The sequence below is a fragment of the Cinclus cinclus genome, chromosome 11 (genome assembly GCF_963662255.1).
Source record: "Cinclus cinclus chromosome 11, bCinCin1.1, whole genome shotgun sequence".
NCBI lineage: Eukaryota > Metazoa > Chordata > Aves > Passeriformes > Cinclidae > Cinclus > Cinclus cinclus.
This window is the reverse complement of record NC_085056.1, coordinates 1,890,378-1,909,684: the sequence shown is the minus strand read 5'-3', so window position 1 is coordinate 1,909,684 and position 19,307 is coordinate 1,890,378. Positions and strand designations below refer to the sequence as shown.

Below are 19,307 nucleotides of genomic sequence, written 5' to 3'. Positions count from 1 at the left end.
CAGTATGGCAGCCTGAAACTCACTCAGCTGTGCCCTGACCTTGGTTTCCCTGGCTCTGAGGAATTCTGAGGATCACTGAGCACAGGAACAGGTTGTCACCATCCCTGGGGACATCAAAATCCACCTGGCTGCAGTTGTGGTTGTCCGTGGTTTGAGGAATCCCGTTGCATTAGATCACCTCCAGATGATCTTCCAGCCTCATTTATTTAGGATTTAATTTTTTTTTAAATTAATTATTGCACACACAATTAATAATTCTGAACTGTTTGCATCAAAGCAGGATTGTTGTTGAAACTCACTCCTCTTGTACTTGTTGAAGCTTTGAGGCTTCTCCTGCTTGTTGGGATTAACAGTTCCTGGAGCACGTGGCTTTGATTGGAGTGTGGTGAAAAGTGACAACAGATTTCCTCTGTGCTCCGTTCATCACATGGAAAAATTAACTCTGGAATGACAGCAGAGCAGGAGGCTGAGCCCACAGACCCTCCAAGGCTTTGGAATTTGGTGTTCAGGGGGAATCAACCTGCGGGGAAAGTCATGTCTGGGGAGCCTGCTGGGAAAACACAAATGGATTTTCTTTGTCCTTCACCCCCAGAGATGTTAATTAAGATTTTTGGGTACTTAATTGACTGTTAAATTCGGGCAGAAGTTGCTTTTCCTGATTTTCCCTGCCTCTTTGCTTGAATCCATCGTCCTATTATTTTTTTTTTTTTTTTTGGAAAAGAGGTGTTGATTGCTGTGGTTTGCTCTGCTCTTGGAGTCAACATTTCAGTACCTAAGGTTTGATTTCCTCATGTTTTTTTTTTTCCCAACCAGAGACATCCATGTGGCTGCCATGATCATTTCACTGGATATTCCTTTGGAAAGGCTTGGAGTCTGTGCAGGGAATGCTGCAGGAAATGAGGGGTTTGGGAGGAGGATTAATTAAAAAGTGCCTTCTTCCTTTCTTTTCATTTCTCTTCAGATTGTTCAAGCCGTTATCACAGTTTTCCATGTTGGAATTTTTAATTAGTTCCCTGACTTTGGGATTTATGTGTAGATTTAGGCCTGTGCTGAGGTGTCACATTAAAAACTGGATGTGCAGCCAAGTCTTCAAAGCTGTTCCACACAACTGGGGGCTGAGGCGGGGGGAGTGATGGTTCACAGGTTTATTTCCATTGCTCTGGAATGGTTTTTTCCTGCTTTTTTTTGGGGGGGGGCGGTTTGGAGGTGGTTAATCCATCCATTTCCCTTGCTGGGACTACCAGGAGGAGATGCATCCCTGCCAGTGAGGAGAGCTGTGAGGGTGGAGCTCTGGGCACCAGGAAAACAATTTTAACAATTTTTAATTCCACAATTCCTAGGTGTGGATCCATCCCTCCTGCACTGGAATCTCCCCTTTTCCCAGGGAGGAAGGGACAGGGTGAGAGGAAATGTCCTTAAAGTCATACCAGGGGAAGTTTGGGTTGGAATCAGGAAAAATTCCTCCATGGAAAGGCTGGTCCAGATTGGAAGAGTTTATCCAGGGCAGTGGTGGAGTCTCCATCCCTGGAATTGTCCAAAAATCCCATGGATGTGGCACTTGGGTGGTGTTGGACCTGATGATCTCAGAGGTCTTTTCCACCCTCAGCAATTCCATAATTCCATGAAAATGAAAATCCTCAACAGCTAGATAGGAAATAGGTCAGAAAACACAAAAAAAAATTTGCCTTAAAAAGCGATTTTAGGTGGGATTTAAGCCCACATATCCTCTGGAAAAAAATCCTGAATTTCAGCTGTGGCTCCTCCTGCCAGGGATTCTCCAAGAATCCAGATTGGAAATGTGAGGCTGGATGGTTTCCAGGGATTTGTCACTGCTGCCAGCTCCTCTCCCCAGGCTGGGTGTGCTCCTCTGCTTGTGCTTGTTTGCACTGGGGAATGTTTATAAAAGTGGATAAACATTCCCTTTGTCTGCTCCCAGATGAAGAGGGGAAAAACAGGACTCCTAAAGGATGCTTTGTTTTTAGGTGTGGCTGGGTCCTTTCTCTTCTTTCACCCCCAGAGAGATAAACACCGAAAAAAAAAAAAAATCCAACAAAATAGAGAAAAAAACACCCAATTTTGGTTGTTGCAGTGAAGCCAAATTTAAATCCATTTATAGGTGACCATAGGAGAGGTCCAGGGTGGTTCCATCCAGGCTGTGCCTCCTCTTGCACCTCCAAAAAGCACAAAAATTCCTGTCCTCTGAAGCCAAAAGCGATTTAAAAATCAAGACTTTTGAGCCTTACACTTATAAATGCACTTCAGTATGGGCATCTCATAAAAGATGTATTTCTCTGCTGGGGGTTTTATTTCTTTGATAGTCTTTTATGGCATAACTTAATCAGAAAATAATTATAAATGAAGGATTCTGTATTTGGGCACTGAGGTTGAGTTGAATTCTATAGGGGAAGACTGGGAATTTATCCCTCAGAATCCTGGGGGAATTTGTTCCTCAAAATCCTGAGGAAATCCTGCTGGGAGTCCTGAAGGAGCAGAGAGATGACAGCAGTGGATTCTCTCAGTCACCCCAACAAAACACTATTTGTAAATTTAAAAAAAAAAAATAATTAAAAGTGAATTGCATCAAATATTAGGAATAAATTAATGGAAATGGGAGAAAAAGTGAAAGACAGAAGCTCAGGTAAGGATTTTTCCAGGATATCCATTCCTTCCAGTGGCCAAGGCAAAGAAAAAAAAAATCCCATCTTTATTTGGTTGCTGGGGCAGTTTTTTTTCTGCAACGTCCATCACTTTTCAGCCAGTTGGGAACTCCTCAGTCCCACCTGGAATTCTGTGCAGCAAATTCCAGCTTCCAGCAGGAAAAAGCTGGAATTTCACAGGGAGCACCAAGGCTGCTTGTAAGGAATGATGAAATCTCTGCAGGTACCTGCTGGGATGGAAGGGGTTCAAGGTGGGTCCAACAGGCAGCAAAATTTTGGATTTTTTTTTTTCTTTTTTTTTAATTGTGTTTCCCTCGGTTCCTGTGGAAAATTTGTGGCTGGAATTCTGTGTTCCAGCCCCTTGACAGAATCAGAGCTGCCTGAATTGTTCAACAACCCAACTTTTCAACAAATAAAGAAATATGAACTTGGTGGTTTGGAGTTCCCAGTTCCCATGCTCAGACCTCAACCTCAAAATTATCTTCGTGCCCAAACATTTACAGACAGGAGGGGGAAAAAAAAATAGTCCTTAAATGGCTGATTTTATTAAAGAACATTCCCATTAAAATATTTGAGTGGATAAAGCTCATTCCTGCAGAACTAACAGCGTGTTTGCAGAATAAATCTTGGAGTACTTAGTAGAGATATTAAAAATTAATGGTTTCTGTCCTTTTTACTTGCATTTTGCTTTTTCTGTTTAAAAAAAAAAATCCTTTCCCTGCAGCTGGAAAACCTCAAAATGGATCTATGATGTGTCCAATGCAAGTTTTTACCCTCTGGAAATCCCACTGAGGTTTTCCTGGTGTTTTTTGTCCTTGTTACATGAAGATAAATCCTATTTTTTTTTTTTTATGTTTAACATTTCCCTTTTCAGGAGCATTTCCACTCTACAGCCTGAGGTGTGTTTAAATTGAATAAATCCAGAAATCCACCGTCCTCACTTTGAGGTTCAAAAAAATACAATTCCAGACCTCAGGTGTGTCAATAGGAATTGTAGGGGATGGATCTTGGAAAATAATTGGGATATTCCTTTATTTATTTGTTTATTTATTTATTTATTTATTTATTTATTAATAGGCAGGATGACTTTTTTTAAAAGTGGTGTGGCAGAAATTGTTCTCAGCCTCTCAGGTGAACAAAACCTATTGAATTTCTGAGGAAACCTCTGTGGTTTTATTCTGGTGAGACTTTTACAGCTGCAGAATCTGGGATTTAGATCCCAAAAGGTGCCTTTTTTATTTTTATTTTTTTAATTATTTTTTAAGCAAGAGCTGTCCCAGCCTTTGGAATTCTCTGGAATTCACCATGCACAGGAATCATGAATGATCTGCATCCACTGGCTGGATTTGATTTCCAGGGGATTTAGGAACAGTCTGGTGCATGCACAGAAAAGAAAGCTGGAATTTGGGGTTTTTTATTTATTTCCAGAGAGATCCCAGAGCTGCTTTTATTTTTAGACAGGAGCTGTTCCAACCTTTGGAATTCTCTGGAATTCACCATGCACAGGAATCATGAATGATCTGCATCCACTGGCTGGATTTGATTTCCAGCAGGGTTTAGGAACAGTTTAGGTGCATGCACATAAATTAAAGCTGTAATTTGATTTTTTTTTTTTTTTCCAGAGGGATCCCAGAGCTCGGTGTCAGCTCCCAGTGAGCTGCAGCAGAACCAGCCCCAGGCCCTGCACTATGCCCTGGCCAATGCTCAGCAGGTCCAGATCCACCAGATTGGAGAGGATGGACAAGTCCAAGTAGTATGTCCTTAATTTTCTTAAATCCTAAATCCCTGCTCCCCAAACGGCCACAGCTCTGCCTCAGCTGCAGTGCAGTGCTTCATTCTGAAATCACAACCTGCCAGCACTTAAGGTTTCCAGAAAAATAAACACTGGAGGCTGGTGGAAATAAAAAAAATAAAAATAAAAAAAAAAATTAGTTGTTTGACAAAAAAGAATTCCGTGTAGGATTTCCTCACACAATCAATGCAAATTAATGCACTTTGGTTATTGTATAGAGAATTATCAGCCTTCTGCTGGTTTACACTTCAGAGGTGGTTCTGGTGTGATTTCCACAGCAAAATCACATTTATTTATTTGTCTTTTCTGTCAAACTGCATTCTCAGGCACTTTTGAACATCTGGGAGCTGAGTCCTTCCCATGTGTGTTTGTTGAGCTCTGAGATTATCAGTGAAAGTTCTAAATCTTGACATTTTTTAAAGCCTGACACTCCCACCACCACTCAGACCTGATGATTTTTGTCTGTGGTTTTATTTGGTGTACTCTGAAAAAAAAATAAACCACCTTCACTTTAATTCTTGTGTCCCACGGGGCACTGCAAGGATTGTTTGAAATTCAAATTCTTTTTAAAAAGTGTCCTCAGTGGGTGGAAATCTTCCTTTTCCACTTCACATTTGCCATAACTTTTCCCATGCAATCCTGGCAATTTCTGTGTCTTTTGAATGCCGTGTAGATTTTAAAATTGGATTTCTTTATGGACTGAACTGATGGCTCAAAGCGTTTTTCAAGTCTTGAAAGACAAGCTAGAAAGGAAAAATTATAGAGAATATATGACTTTAATAGAACAGATGCTTTGTTTATAGATGGAAGCGATAAAAACTTGGCCTCATTAATTAATAAGACCTGGACACACTAATTACCCTCCAAATTGTGAAATCCAGGAAAAAAAAAAACCTGGCTAAATGGATCTTGTAAACATTGCATCTTTCCCTGAGAGCCCTGAGGTTTGATGTGAGGGAGGGAAGGTGATTTTAATCTCCCCCTGGGCTGGGCAGTGCTGTAATTTTCTCTGCAGCCCCTATTGTCAGAGGGACCCTCTCAGGGTGGTTTTTCTCCCTATAAATATAGCCAGTTTCCTTCCAAAGGAAATGAAACTCTTGGAAATAGAGGGGTCTGTGTGTCTTTGAAAATCACAGGCAATTGTTCTTGTGTTATAAAATCACAGGGGCCTTTGACAGAATTCCAAATGATTATCTTTCATCTCGTGCGGGGATATTAAAATGAACACAAAGCTTTAGAAAAGCTCCACGAGGTTATTTAGAATCCAACCTCCCCCTCAGGTAGGGCAGGATGCTCGAGGAATTCCAGCCCCTCTTCTCCTTGCTGCCATCAAACGGGACCAGGAGAGTGCTGGGAATGGGCAGAAATTCCAAATATTCCAGGATTCAAAGCAGCAGGGCAGATTGTCACCACTAAAAATCAGGGGAATTGGACAAATGAATGATTTCCTGCCAAGTCCCTGCAGCTGAGAGTGCTCAGTGTGTGCTGCAGGGGACGAGCCAAGCCAGGTGCAGTGAGACAGGTGTGGAAACCTCACTCCTGGAGATGTTTACTGTTGGCATCTCTGCTTTAAAACTGACTTGTCCAGGCATTTAAACTGAATGAAAGTTCCAGTCAAATAAAGGCAGTGAGCCCCAGGCTTCGTGTGTACGAGTCAAAAAGAAAAGAGAAAAAATTGTTATTGTTATTATTATTATTATTATTATTATTATTATTATTACTACTACTACTGTTACTATTACTATTGCTACTATTGCTACTATTGCTACTATTGCTACTATTACTATTACTATTATTACTATTTATTATTATTACTATTTATTATTATTGTTTTTATTGTTATTACTATTATTGCTATTGCTATTGCTATTACTATTACTATTACTATTACTATTACTATTACTATTACTATTACTATTACTATTGCTACTATTGCTACTATTACTATTTATTATTATTACTATTTATTATTATTGTTTTTATTGTTATTACTATTATTGCTATTGCTATTACTATTACTATTGCTATTACTATTACTATTATCACTATTATCACTATTATTACTATTATTAGCATTAATTATTACTACTATTATTATAACTATTATTACTATTATTATTATCATCATCATCATCATTATTATTATTATTATCATGATTATTATTATGCCTGTTTTCCTTCCCCTGAATTGGAGATGAACCAGTCTTTGCTCCAATCTCTGTGTTTTTATTTCCATCCAAAGCTGGGGCAGGACCAGGTGCACTTTGCCTTCTTTTAAATCTCCTCAATGGTTTCACTGCACATTTTGCTTTTTCTAAATCTCCTCAATGGTTTCACTGCACATTTTGCTTTTTTCTAAATCTCCTCAATGGTTTCACTGCACATTTTGCTTTTTCTAAATCTCCTCAATGGTTTCACTGCACATTTTGCTTTTTCTAAATCTCCTCAATGGTTTCACTGCACATTTTGCTTCTCTCCATGAAACTCTGCTGCCTGCCCTGAGCTGTGATTTTCCTCTGATGCTCCTTGGTGTTTGTTTTGTTTTGTTGTGGATCCCACAGGGCCATCTCCACATAGCCCAGGTGCCCCAGGGAGAGCAGGTGCAGATCACACAGGACAGCGAGGTGAGCAGAGCCTGGGCAGCCCTGAGAGCTGCATGGCAATGAGAAAATGTGGTTTGGAACCTGCTGCTTCTGTCTCTGCAGGGCTTTTTGGTGTTTCATTTTCTAGATTTATTTTTATTTTATTTATTTTTTATGTTTTTTCTTTTTCTATTTTTAAATGTTTATTTTTATTTTATTTTTATTTTTTAATTTTAATTTTAATTTTAATTTTAATTTTAATTTTAATTTTATTTTTATTTTTATTTTTTAATTTTAATTTTAATTTTTATTTTTTGTTTTTGTTTTTATTTTTATTTTTATTTTTATTTTTATTTTTATTTTTATTTTTTGTTTTTGTTTTTATTTTTATTTTTTTGTTTTTATTTTTATTTTTATTTTTATTTTTATTTTTATTTTTATTTTTTTGTTTTTATTTTTATTTTTATTTTTATTTTTATTTTTATTTTTATTTTTATTTTGTTTTTGTTTTTGTTTTTTATTTTTATTTTTATTTTTTTTATTTTATTTTCATTTTGGTTTTGTTTTTATGTTTTTATTTTTACATTTAGATTTTTTACGTTTTCATTTTTATTTGTATTTTTTATTTTTATTTTTATTTTTATTTTTTATTTTAATGTTAATTTTTTTCTACATTTTTATATTTATTTTTTATTTTAATTTACTTTTCTATATTATATTTATATTTACTTTATTTCTATATTATATTTATATTTTCTTATATATTTATATTTACTTTTATATTTGCTTTTATATTTACTTTTATATTTATATTTATATTTATATTTATATTTATATTTATATTTATATTTATATTTACATTTACATTTACATTTACATTTACATTTATATTTACATTTACATTTATATTTTATGTTATTTTTTTATTTTTATTTTGTGTTATTTTTAATTCTTATTGTATTTTTTATAATTTGGGTTTATTTTTTCCCTCCCTCACCAGCCAGAACAGCTCAGAATGTGTTAATTGTTGCATAAGGCTGATGATCTTGGGAAATTTTGTCGTGGCAGAGTTTAATAGCAAACCACTTCAGGTGCTTGCACTGCTGAGAAATAAAATTATTCTGTTTAGGTGGATGAACTAAAAGTGGTCAGAGCACTCAGGTTGAACAGGAGTTGGAGAAACCTTCAGGCACCATCTAATAAAGAAATATTCCAAAATTACTTTACTCTTCATTCCTGGCCAGCTCAGCTGGCACTGCAGTCTTTGCACTTGCTAATTTTTTCTTTTCCCAGAAAAACAGTTCAGTGGGAGTGAATGGATAAACGGATCAGAGTGGGAATGGATAAATTCAATCCTAAACCCTCCCATTTTGGCTCAGCTCCCAAATCCAGGCGCATTTCCCTGTGATTTGCTGCACTTCTTGGTTATTTAAAATTCTCCAGACTGCTAAAACCGCTCTCGGATCTCTTGTGTACTTTGTTTAAATGAAGAAGAAATTATAAAAAAAATAAAGAAATCAGGTTAAACATTCATACAGGCAACAATTTGAACCTGTCCCATTTCCCTGTCAAGGTTTTTCCCTCACTGGGAAGTGGATCTGCCTGGCTTGGTTTAATCCCTGTCCAAAGAGCCCAAATCACAGCTCATAAAACCACTTTGTGAAGGAATATTGTTAGCACAGGCAGCTACTGGAGAATAAATATTATCATAAAAATTCCATAAATATTGTACTTAAAGCCTTGTCCTTTGAAGGGCCTGTCAGGCCTTGAGAGAGACGAGAAAGGATTAAAATCTCCTGCTGCCACAAAACTGGAGGAGTTTTTTGGGGTAAAAAAATCCTGGTGGTTCAGCAGGGGCTCTTGGGATGCATCCCAAGGCTCCAGCACTCCCTGGATCCTTTGGCTCTTCTCGCCTGGGGGACTCTCAAAGGCTGCATTTGTCCCTGGCACATGAAAACATCTGGTTTCCAATTGATGACAACGTGCACAAGTGAGAGGAGGAGCTGCCAGCAAGAGAAACTGCACAAAAATTGGCGTTTTTCTCGTCCTCCAAAATGTGCTGTTTCACTCTGCAAGGCTCTTTTGGGAAGCTGCCTTTCCTTAATCCAAGTGTACTTTTGGAAAGACATCTGTGAGCATGTGAATAAAAACTTCATGTTGTGAAGATTTCCTTATTGGACTTCAGAGCTTAAAATACTTTGATTTATTGAGGGTTTTTTATTTTATTTTATTTATTTATTTATTTATTTATTTATTTATTTTGGTTATAGATGTAATCCCTGTACTAACTAGAACTGGGTTGGTTTTCAATAAGGAATGAAGATAAAATAAAAAAAGCAATTAGTAAATAGCTCTGCAACCCTGTAAAAGTGTTATGTTGCTAATTCTGGGTTGGTGATGGTTGGATTTCAATTCATAGAAAGAGTTTATGTGTATTTATATAAAGAAGAAAAACCAAAAGTTTTACCTAAAAAAAAAAAAAAAAATTCCAGCAAGTCTTCCAAAAACAAAACACTCTGGGTGGGAAATTCTTTGCTTTTGAGGCTGATTGGAGCTGGATTATCTAAAGAACCTTCAGCAGAACTTGTTAAATTCCTGGATTTCCTTCATACTGAAAGAGGTGTTTTGGAGATTTTGCAATCCCAGACTTGTGCTGATTGTCCATTTTCTCTTTTTCCAGGGAAACCTGCAGATCCACCAAGTCCACGTGGGTCAGGACGGGCAGGTAGGAGCAGGACTGAGTTTAAACTCAGTTTTAAATTTCCCTTTGATGTAGTTCTGGGGATAATCCCCACATTTTTAATGCCTGTTTTTTTAAAGAGTCAAACCAACTCTGGGGCCTTCCTGGTGAAATAAATAACTTGCAAAAGGATAAAACCTGACTGAAATATTTCACGTTTGACCCAGTTTGGTTCATTGTTCCTACAAGAAGTTTTTCTCCCTGCTTTGGTCTCTCCCCTCTCCAAGGAGGAGCTGGGCTGAGCTCAGAGCTCACAGGGAATTCTTTGTTCTCCTGTGCCACCAAACGTGGTCTCAGTGCTCAGAAATCCAACATTTATTGAAGCAGTTCCTCTTTTATTTCACCTTTTATCCTTTCTCGTGGCACGGCTGTCCTGGGAGAAGCAGATCTGCTTTTGTTCTTGTTGATGGGGAGCTTTGATGAGGTTCTTCTGCAAACAGCAGCTGAGGAAAAGCAGATTTTTCTTGGGTGAGGAATCCCTGAAAGTGGAATTGAGCTCAAGAATTCTGAGGAAAATCAACTTTTCCTTGGGTGAGGAGTCCCTGAAAGTGGAATTGAGTTCAAGAATTCTCAGGAAAATCAACTTTTCCTTGGGTGAGGAGTCCCTGAAAGTGGAATTGAGTTCAAGAATTCTCAGGAAAATCAACTTTTCCTTGGGTGAGGAGTCCCTGAAAGTGGAATTGAGCTCAAGAATTCTCAGGAAAATCAACTTTTCCTTGGGTGAGGAGTCCCTGAAAGTGGAATTGAGCTCAGGATTCCCAGGTCAAGTGCTCACATTTGATCTCAACACTTGAAATGTTGAGTTCTGCTAAAACAGAGCACAAAAATCCTCCTGCAAGAAGCTTCCAGGTTTCTTCCAGAGCAGAGTGGGAGGAATTGTTGGGTTCCTGGTGAACCTGAATAAATTGGGATCCTGCCACCAGCAGGGTTTGGAGCTCAGAGGAGCCCCCAGCTCCCTGAGCTTAGCAATATTTGGATTTAAAGAAGTAAATAAAGCCCTGGAAATGTTCTTTGCTCAGAGCTGCTTCGGCAGAAATGAGTTTTGGGAATGCGGGAACGGAATCTTGGATTTTTGAAGTGGAATTTTGGATTTTTTGGAGATTTTTTTTTTTTTCCTTCTCTGTGAAGTGTTGCTGTCTGAATTACAGGACTAATACAGGGGTGGTTTTTATCTCTCTGTGAGCGTGGCACGTGGATGAAATGGAATTGATTTGTAATTAAAACCTCCCGGCGTTATTTCCCCTTTGCATTACCCGTTCCTGTGGAAATCCGTGCGTGCACAGGGCCGTGTGGTAGATGTGGGATTGGGAAGAAAACCATGATTAATTATCTTTTTTTTTTTTTTTTTGGGGGGGTGGGATTGAAGTCGTGTCATCTGTCTGCACTGTCACTCAGCAGATTTGGGATAATCTTGCTCCTGCCTCGGTGGTTGTTGGCTGCACGCACGTGGGTGGGAAATCAGCTGACATCCAATTTTTAGGGAATTTCTTTTAGGTGCTCTGAGCTCTGCTTTTAAGCTTGGGTTAAAACAAAGGATGAAGTGCTGGGTTTTTTGCTTCTTCTTCACTCACTCAGCTGCATTTTGGTGTGAATAAACTTCAGGGCCTTGAGCATCACCAGCCAGGAACATTCCCAGGAACCCTCTGAAGTATTTACTGGGAAATAGGTATTTTTTGAGTTTTAAAATGGGTAATTTTTAGTGGATTAAAAACCAGGAGCAAGCAGATATTTAGAGGATTTTTAGCATGAATTACTGAAAGCTTCAACAGCATCCCTTTTCCTTGGCACCAGGAAAACACAGAACAAAGCAGGAGCTCCAAGAAAACTCCTGGAGTTTTCCCACCTGTCTGTTATTTTCCATTTTTTTTAAATTTTTTTTTTTTTTAATTTTATTTAATTTTTCCTACATGTTTTGGAGCCTAATTCACCCTGCCAGGGACATGGGAATATAATCAGGAATAACGTGGGGTTTCTGTGGCTGTTCTTAGCTGAGTAATAATTATATCCTCACTAAAACTGAATCTGAGCCTGGCTGCTGAATATTCCCTGGGAATATTTCCCAGTGAAATTCCATTTTTCCCTGATTTTCTGTGCCCAGAGCAGGCGTTGGGGGATGCAGGTGAGCTTTGGTGCTGCTGCTTTTCCATCCCAATTCCGAGTGGAATTCCCAAATCTGCAAAGCAGGAATTTGGGAAATTCCTGGGAATTGAGCAGAAAAATGGCACAAACCTCCCACAAAACATCAGCAGGGAAATCTCCCAGGTGCCAGAGGGCTTCAGGTACCAAATCTTGGCTTTTTTTTTTTTTTTTTTTTTTTTTTTTTTTTTTTTTTTTTTGCAGAATTTTGCCATTTGTTGGTTGCAGCTTTTCCCTCCTTCTTCCATTCTCTGTCCTGGTGGCTTCTCTGAAGTCAGATTTTTGTTTTTCTGGTGTCCCTGGCCATGGAATGAGTGAAATCATTCCAAAGGAGCTCTGGCTACCTCCACATGGGTTCTATTAGCTGGGAGTTTCATATTTCAGTGCACGTTTAATAAAAAACCCCAAACTGCAAAAATAATTAAAGCTTCTCATTAGCTGAGCCTTGAAACCACAGAAAAAATGGGATTTTTTCCCCCCCCTCCTTTTTGTCCTTGCATTTTATCCTTAGGAATTACCAGAAATTTTCACTTTTGTCTCCTCTGATTACTTGCCCTGCTTCTTCCCCACTTCCATCCTTTATTTATTTATTTTTTTTTATTTTTTTAGTTTTTTTTTTTTTGAGTTTTGGTCATCCCAGGAAATGTTCAGTGTGCCCTGTACCTCAAGGATATAAAAACCAGGAGAATTCCAGGAGTTTCCCATTCCTGAATTTTGGGTTTTTTGAGCCATTCCATGTTATAACCCCTCCCAGCCAGCATTTCTCCAATTTAGGGATTAATTAAACAACACCAGGGAAAATGATCTTTAATTATTGCCTGGTTCTTAAATGGAAAAGTTGATGTCATTTAAAATGCAAAATAGGATTGTGTGTATTCAAGGAGAGCCAACGATTTGTTCTGCTGCAGGAATGAAAAGTTGGGGACAATTGCAGAGTTTAATTCACTGTAGGGGAGTGGGAAAAAAAGCAGGAAAATCCAGGATGGGTTTGGCAGGAAAAAAACCAGAGAGAGTGCAAAGAGTTTTTTATAGGATCTGCCTGGAGATAAATCTGCAGGATTGCTTCTGCCACGTTGGTTTTCCAAAAACAACAACAACAAAAAAAACCCCAAAAAACCCAAATAACCAAACCAAACCAAACCAACAACAAAAAAAAACCAAACCAAAACAAAAAACACAAAAGGACCCAAAAAAACCCCAAGAAACAAAACGAAAAAAAAAAACAAAACCAAACAAACAAAAGTAAAAATTAAAAAAATAATAATTAAAAAAACTAAACCCCACCCCCCCCCAAAAAAAAAAAAAAAAAAAAAAAAAGGAAAAGTTGGGATTTTTTGGAAATGTGGGCACTGTGAGTCTGGAATGCAGGGGATGCTCTGGGGCCCCTCAGCAGGCAGGGAAGGGATCCCATTCCCACCTTTTCCTGCTGCTTGATGACGTTTTTGGATGGAGCAGGAATTGCATTTTCTTCTCCTGAGCTCCGCCTCTGACAGCTTCAATAATCCACTGTTATCCAAAATGGAACATGTTATCCTAAAAGTCGGTGTACAATCCCAAAGGGAATATGTGATCCCAAAAATCAATATTTCCACCTTCTGAAATGCAGAGTTTTCCACTCCCAGTCCTGGTTTTTTTTACTCCATGTTTTTATTCCAATCTGGGATCCACTGGCACCCCCTTGAAGTAATTGAAACCTCTCAAAATTGAATTTTATTTCAATTTTACCAGCATGGATAAATATTCTCAAGAGTGTTTAATATGTCCAGATATTAAAATATTATTAAAATACAGATATTTAAATTCTCCAAAATTAGACAAGAACCGTCTAATGCAATTAAAAATTTACATATTGTGCATGTATTTGGAATATTCTAGATTGAAATCCTTTATTTGAGTTGCTCAGTCCCAAATTAATTCAAGGCAGGATTTTTTTTTTTTTCCCCCTGTCCCTAATCCAGGAGCAGCAGAGGGCAGTAGAATTAAGATGATCCTCAGGGTTTTTAAAATTTTATTTATTTATTTATATATTTGTTTATTTATTTATTTATTTCTGAAGGGATGAAGAGGGAATTTGGAGTGGGAAAAATGAGCTGCTCCTTGGAAAGGATCCTTTGGTGGGGAAATTCCCACTGGAATTTCTGTGCTCCTGGTGCTGTTGTGGAATTCCAAAAGTTTTTCCCCTGTTCCGGCACACGGAGAAATAATTATTACAAGACCAAAAAAAAAAAAAAATTAAATTAAAAAACTCAGCTCAGCTGGAGCTTGAAATAAATTGGAGCTTAAAATAAATTTGAAGGTGGAGCTTAAAATGAAAATCTCCTCGATTGGTTTGGAAAAAAAAAAAAAAAACAAACCAAAAAGAAATTATTTTTAACTGATATTTCTTCTGGAATTGTAGTAAATTGTCCTAAATTTGCTCCTTTTTTTAGGTTTTAGGAGCAAAGAGGAGAAGAATAGTTTGGAAATAATTGTGCTTTGTGCCAGCTCCCTGTGAAATCCCAGATTATTGCTGGAAATTCTATTCATGGATAAAATCAAAGTGTTTAAATGCTTAATTATAATTAAATAGAAGCGTTTTACAGGCAAGTTTTTTTTGGATTTGCTTGAGGAATTTTTTGTGCCCAAAATTTGAAATTTGGTTTTTCATGGAGCTGGACCCCACTGTGTCCCCCAGAGGAATTAATCCAAACCACAAAACTCACATTTACCATCCAGTCCTAAAAATTTAATTTTTTTAGGCAAAGTAGCATTTTAGCAAATGAAAATGGAGACATTTTCTTTTAAAGCAGTTCTAAAAAATTTAGGATTAAAAAATAAAAAGAGGCTTGAGGGGAAAATTCTCTGACTTGGTGATCAATGCATGCAAAAAAAAATCTCCAGGAAAATCCGTGTTGGAAGGAAAATGGGAATATTCCTGTTAAATGTGGCTCTAAAACTATCTCGAATAAATTGTTTTTATATAGATATGTGCAGGTAACACAGGTTTAAGTGTGGTTAATTTGTGGTTTCACTGCAGAATTTGGGATGGGTTTGGAGAGAGATTCCACTTAATTTGGAAGCTTAAAAGAGGATTAAAAAAAAAGAAAATGCCCAGGAGGATAAAAAGTGAGCTCGAGGCTCTGGAAGAGTCCTGACACAAATTGTGCCAATTTTAAAATCAGTTATTTTTATTTTCATATTTTTATTTATATTTTTTATTTAATTTTAATTTTTATTTTCATTTTTATTTTTATTTTAAATTTTTGTTTTAATTATTTTTTATTTTTTTATTTTTATTTCTACTTATTTTTCAATTTTTTATGTTTATTTTTCAATTTTATTTTTATTTTATTCTTTATTTTTATATTTTTATTTTTCTTCTTAATTTTATTTTTATTTTTATTTTTATTTTTATTTTTATTTTTATTTTTATTTTTATTTTTATTTTTATTTTTATTTTTATTTCGTTTTTGTTTTTCTGTTTTTCTGTTTTTTGTTTTTCTGTTTTTATTTTTATTTTTATTTTTATTTTGTTTTTGGGTTTTTTTGTTTTTATTTTGTTTTTATTTTTTATTTTTATGTTTTTATTTTTTACATTTTTTATTTTTATGTTTATTTTATTTTTATTTTTATTTTTTATTTTTATTTTGGTTTTGTTTTTGTTGTTATTTTTATTTTTATGTTTTTATTTTTTACGTTTTTATTATTCATTATTTTTTATTTTTATTTTTATTTTTTATTTTATTTCTTATTTTTATTTTTATTTTCATTTTGTTTTTGTTTTTATTTTTACGTTTTTATTTTTATTTTTATTTTTATTTTGGTTTTGTTTTTATGTTTTTATTTTTACGTTTTTCTTTTTCTTTTTCTTTTTCTTTTTGTTTTGTTTTTATTTTTATGTTTTTGTTTTGTTTTGTTTTTATTTTTATGTTTTGATTTTTTACATTTTTATTTTCATTTTCATTTTGGTTTTGTCTTTGTTTTTATTTTTACATTTTTTATTTTTTACATTTTCATTTTTTTATTTTCATTTTCATTCTTTATTTTCTTTCTCATTTTTATTTTTTTTCCCCATTCTTTTATTTTTTTCATTTCCATCATTCCATTAAATTTTTTTTTTCCAAAAATTAACCCTTTCATTCACAAATTACTTTTTTTCCTTTCCGTTCTTACTCATCCTTGAACTGTAAGTGATGTGAGTGCTGGCGCCCAGCAGAAGGAGCAGCCCTGCAGCGACACCGGGCCGAGCACGGGGCAGGGGAAGGAGCCTGGAGCAGCTGCGGCGCAGAAGGAGCTTTCCTGCCTTTGACGCTCGCACGGATCCCGTGCAGTGCAGGAGTTCCAGGCAGGCTCTGCTCCCGGGATGATTCCCTGGCGCTCTCAGGAACCCTTCCCGGCCCGAGTTCCCTTTTGTGGCGCTCAGAGGTGCCAAAATTCAGTTTTGTTTTCCTGAGCGTCGGCAGCCCCCGAGCGCGCGCCGGGGACTCTGGGCCGGGGGAGCCCTGGCGAGGGGCAGAGGGGCTCTGCTCATCCCTCTCGTCCCTCGCCGTGCCTGCCAGGCCACGCTCGGGGCTTCTGCTTCGCTTCCTTTTATAACGGGGCCTTCTGGAAAAAGAGAATTATTCTAGCCGTGTCTCTGATTTTTTTCCGTTTCCCTCCTCGGTGAAAGCGAGCTTCGTTCCATTAAAACTCCGCGCAAGCAGCCCGCGGGAGCGCTCGGCGCTCTCCGAACTCTACACCCCAACTCGGGAGTACCTTGCACTCCCCAGTCACGCCAGCGTCGTTCTAACGTTGCTGTAACCCCCAGCAGCAGGGACGAGCTCGGAAGCGCCCGTCGCTGGGGCCGTGACGGGAGGCAGGGCCGCTGTGGCGACGGCCGTGGTTAATAAACGCTGCTCACGGAGCTCTCGGGCCCCTCGGCACCAGCCCCGGCTTCTTGCTGCTCCCCGCTCCTTGTCCTGCCCTTCATTGTCCTGCTCCCCCTTTCTGTCCCCTTAGCGCGTCACTCCCGGCCGCTCTGGGTGCTCTGGCCTTCCGTGCCGGGCAAAAAGTGCTGCTGCTGTTCTTGGTGGTGGTGCTGTTCTTGTTCTTGTTCTTGTTCTTGTTCTTGTTCTTGTTCTTGTTCTTGTTCTTGTTCTTGTTGTTAGTATTACAGTTCAGGTCCTGATGCAGCAGGTTCCCCTTAGTTTTATTATCATACGATTATTATTATTATTAGCATTAGCATCATTATTGTCCGGTCTTGATGCTCCAGGTTTCCATTATTAATTATTAGTATTAGTATTACTAGTAGTATTAATATTACTAGTAATATTAGTATTACTATTGGTATTACGAATAGTATTAGTATTACTATTAGTATTACTATTAGTATTACAGTCCAGGTCTGATGCAGCAGGTTTCCCTTAGTTTTATTATCATACTATTATTATTATTATTATTATTATTATTAGCATTAGCATTAGCACTAGCATCATTATTGTCCAGTCTTGATGCTCCAGGTTTCCATTATTATTATTATTATTATTATTATTATTATTATTATTATTATTATTATTATTACTACCACTACAGTCCAGGTCTGATGCAGCAGGTTTCCCTTATTTATTATTATTATTAGCATTAGCATTATTATTATTATTAGCATTAGCATTATTATTGTCCAGTCTTGATGCTCCAGGTCTCCCTTAAAATAGTAATAGAAATAATAATAATAATAATAATAATAATAATAATAATAATAATAATAATAATAATAATAAATCATCCCAAATAATTAAAACTATTATTATCATTGTTATTATTATTGCTCCCTTTTGCCATCCCTCTGTCTCATTTATCTGGAATATTTGGGATGTCTGGAGCCTGCCCTGCTTTGGGATTCACTGCCCCACATCCCAAATCCCACACGGGCAGGAGCTGGGCAATTCTGAACCTGGAGAAAAGAAGCTCAGGGCAATTTCCCTCTCCCTTCCCACGCCCAGGAAATCTTGGGATTCAGCCCAGGTTTTGTGTGGCGGGGTTAAAAGTGCCATTTTTGGGGTGGCCGCAGCTTTGGGAATCCTTGGTGGCTAAAAATGGCAAACGGCTCCTCTTTTTTCATCTCGTCTCCTTTACAAAAGTTGATTTTTGCCACCTTCAGGCCCCAAAGCCCAGCTGAAGGAGGAATTTCTCAACGCGGAGCTGTGAGATTTCCAGAGACGTTGACCAGTGAAACTGGGCAGTTTGGGACTTCTGTTTGTGCTCGTAGATTGAATCCTCCACCTAGCTCAACTCCGTTTCCAGGCTGACTTTCCAAAATCCTTCCAGCATTTCAAAGCAGCCGAGCAATAAAGAAATTTCATCTCCGGAATTCTGATAAACTGAAGAGGGACGATCCGAGATCCTGAATTTGGGATCAGCTTTGCACATCTATTCAAATTAAACACAACCAGATGAGCACTTTATTGCTGGATTTAAACATTTAAAATCCCCCCCTCGGCAGCCCAGGTTGAATTCCTGCTCTCAGCTGCTGTTTTAATTAGCTGGCATTATTAATTTAATTAATATTTCCTTTATTCGAGGAGGAAAATTTGGAAGGTTTGCTTGGAAAAACAGAATTCTGTAGGAATTTGGTGTGCTGCAGAATTGCTCTTTGTGGAGTGAGGATTTGAAATTGGGAATTTGCTGTGTTGGATTTGGAGCAGTCTGCTGCTGTTAATTGGCTCCTGCCTCCATTAATTTCCATTAATTATCCACTCAGAGCTCCTGGGCTGCAAGCAGAACCACAAGAGTTGCAGATTTTTTTTTTTTGGATACAAACTCTGGGCTCCCTCCAGGTTTGACTGAATTTATCTGTTTGAAATTTTTTTTTGGGTTATTTTTTTGGTGTTTTTTCTGGTATTTTTTTTTTGTTGTTGTTTGCTGTTTTTTGTTTTGTTTTTGTTCTTTTCCCAGTAACAACTATTTATTTATTTATTTTTTAATTCCTGAAATCTGTCTCTCTGGAACGTTGTTAAATAATATTGTTGTTCAAACAGCACGAGTGTCCTAGAGTTCATCAGGAGGAAATATTTGGATTATTTCTGTTGGGAATTTTCCCCAGTGAAATGTTGTGGGAAGGGTGGCACTGCCCATAAGGGATTCATGGCACAGGAGAGGTGCCAGGAGAATTTGGACAAGGGATGGAATGACAGAACTCAGGAAATGGATTCAAACTAAAAAAAAAAAACAAAATAGGACAGCTTGGATGGAATATTTGGGATAAATCCTTCCCTGGGATGGAATTCCCAGAGGAGCTGTGGCTGGTCCCAGATCCCTGGAAGTGCCCAAGGCTGGATGGACTTGGAGCAACCTGGGGTGGTGGAAAGGTGTCACTTCCAACCCAAACCAAATGGATTTTCAAGTTCTTCCCAACGCAAGCTGGGATTCCCTGGAATCCA

The 19,307-nt window shown here is 37.5% G+C and overlaps 1 protein-coding gene across 4 annotated transcripts in view; it reads left to right on the top strand.

Annotated features, from left to right (window-relative positions):
* The window catches only part of BANP (BTG3 associated nuclear protein), a 121,534-nt gene that overhangs the window by 55,702 nt on the left and 46,525 nt on the right, over positions 1-19,307 (top strand). For 3 of the 4 annotated variants that reach the window (XM_062499822.1, XM_062499820.1, XM_062499823.1), the window contains exons 9-11: positions 4,280-4,410; positions 7,011-7,073; positions 9,712-9,756. In XM_062499822.1, coding sequence (XP_062355806.1) covers positions 4,280-4,410; positions 7,011-7,073; positions 9,712-9,756 — 239 coding nt within the window. The remainder of the gene's footprint in view (positions 1-4,279; positions 4,411-7,010; positions 7,074-9,711; positions 9,757-19,307) is intronic. The other variant, XM_062499821.1, reaches the window with a different exon arrangement.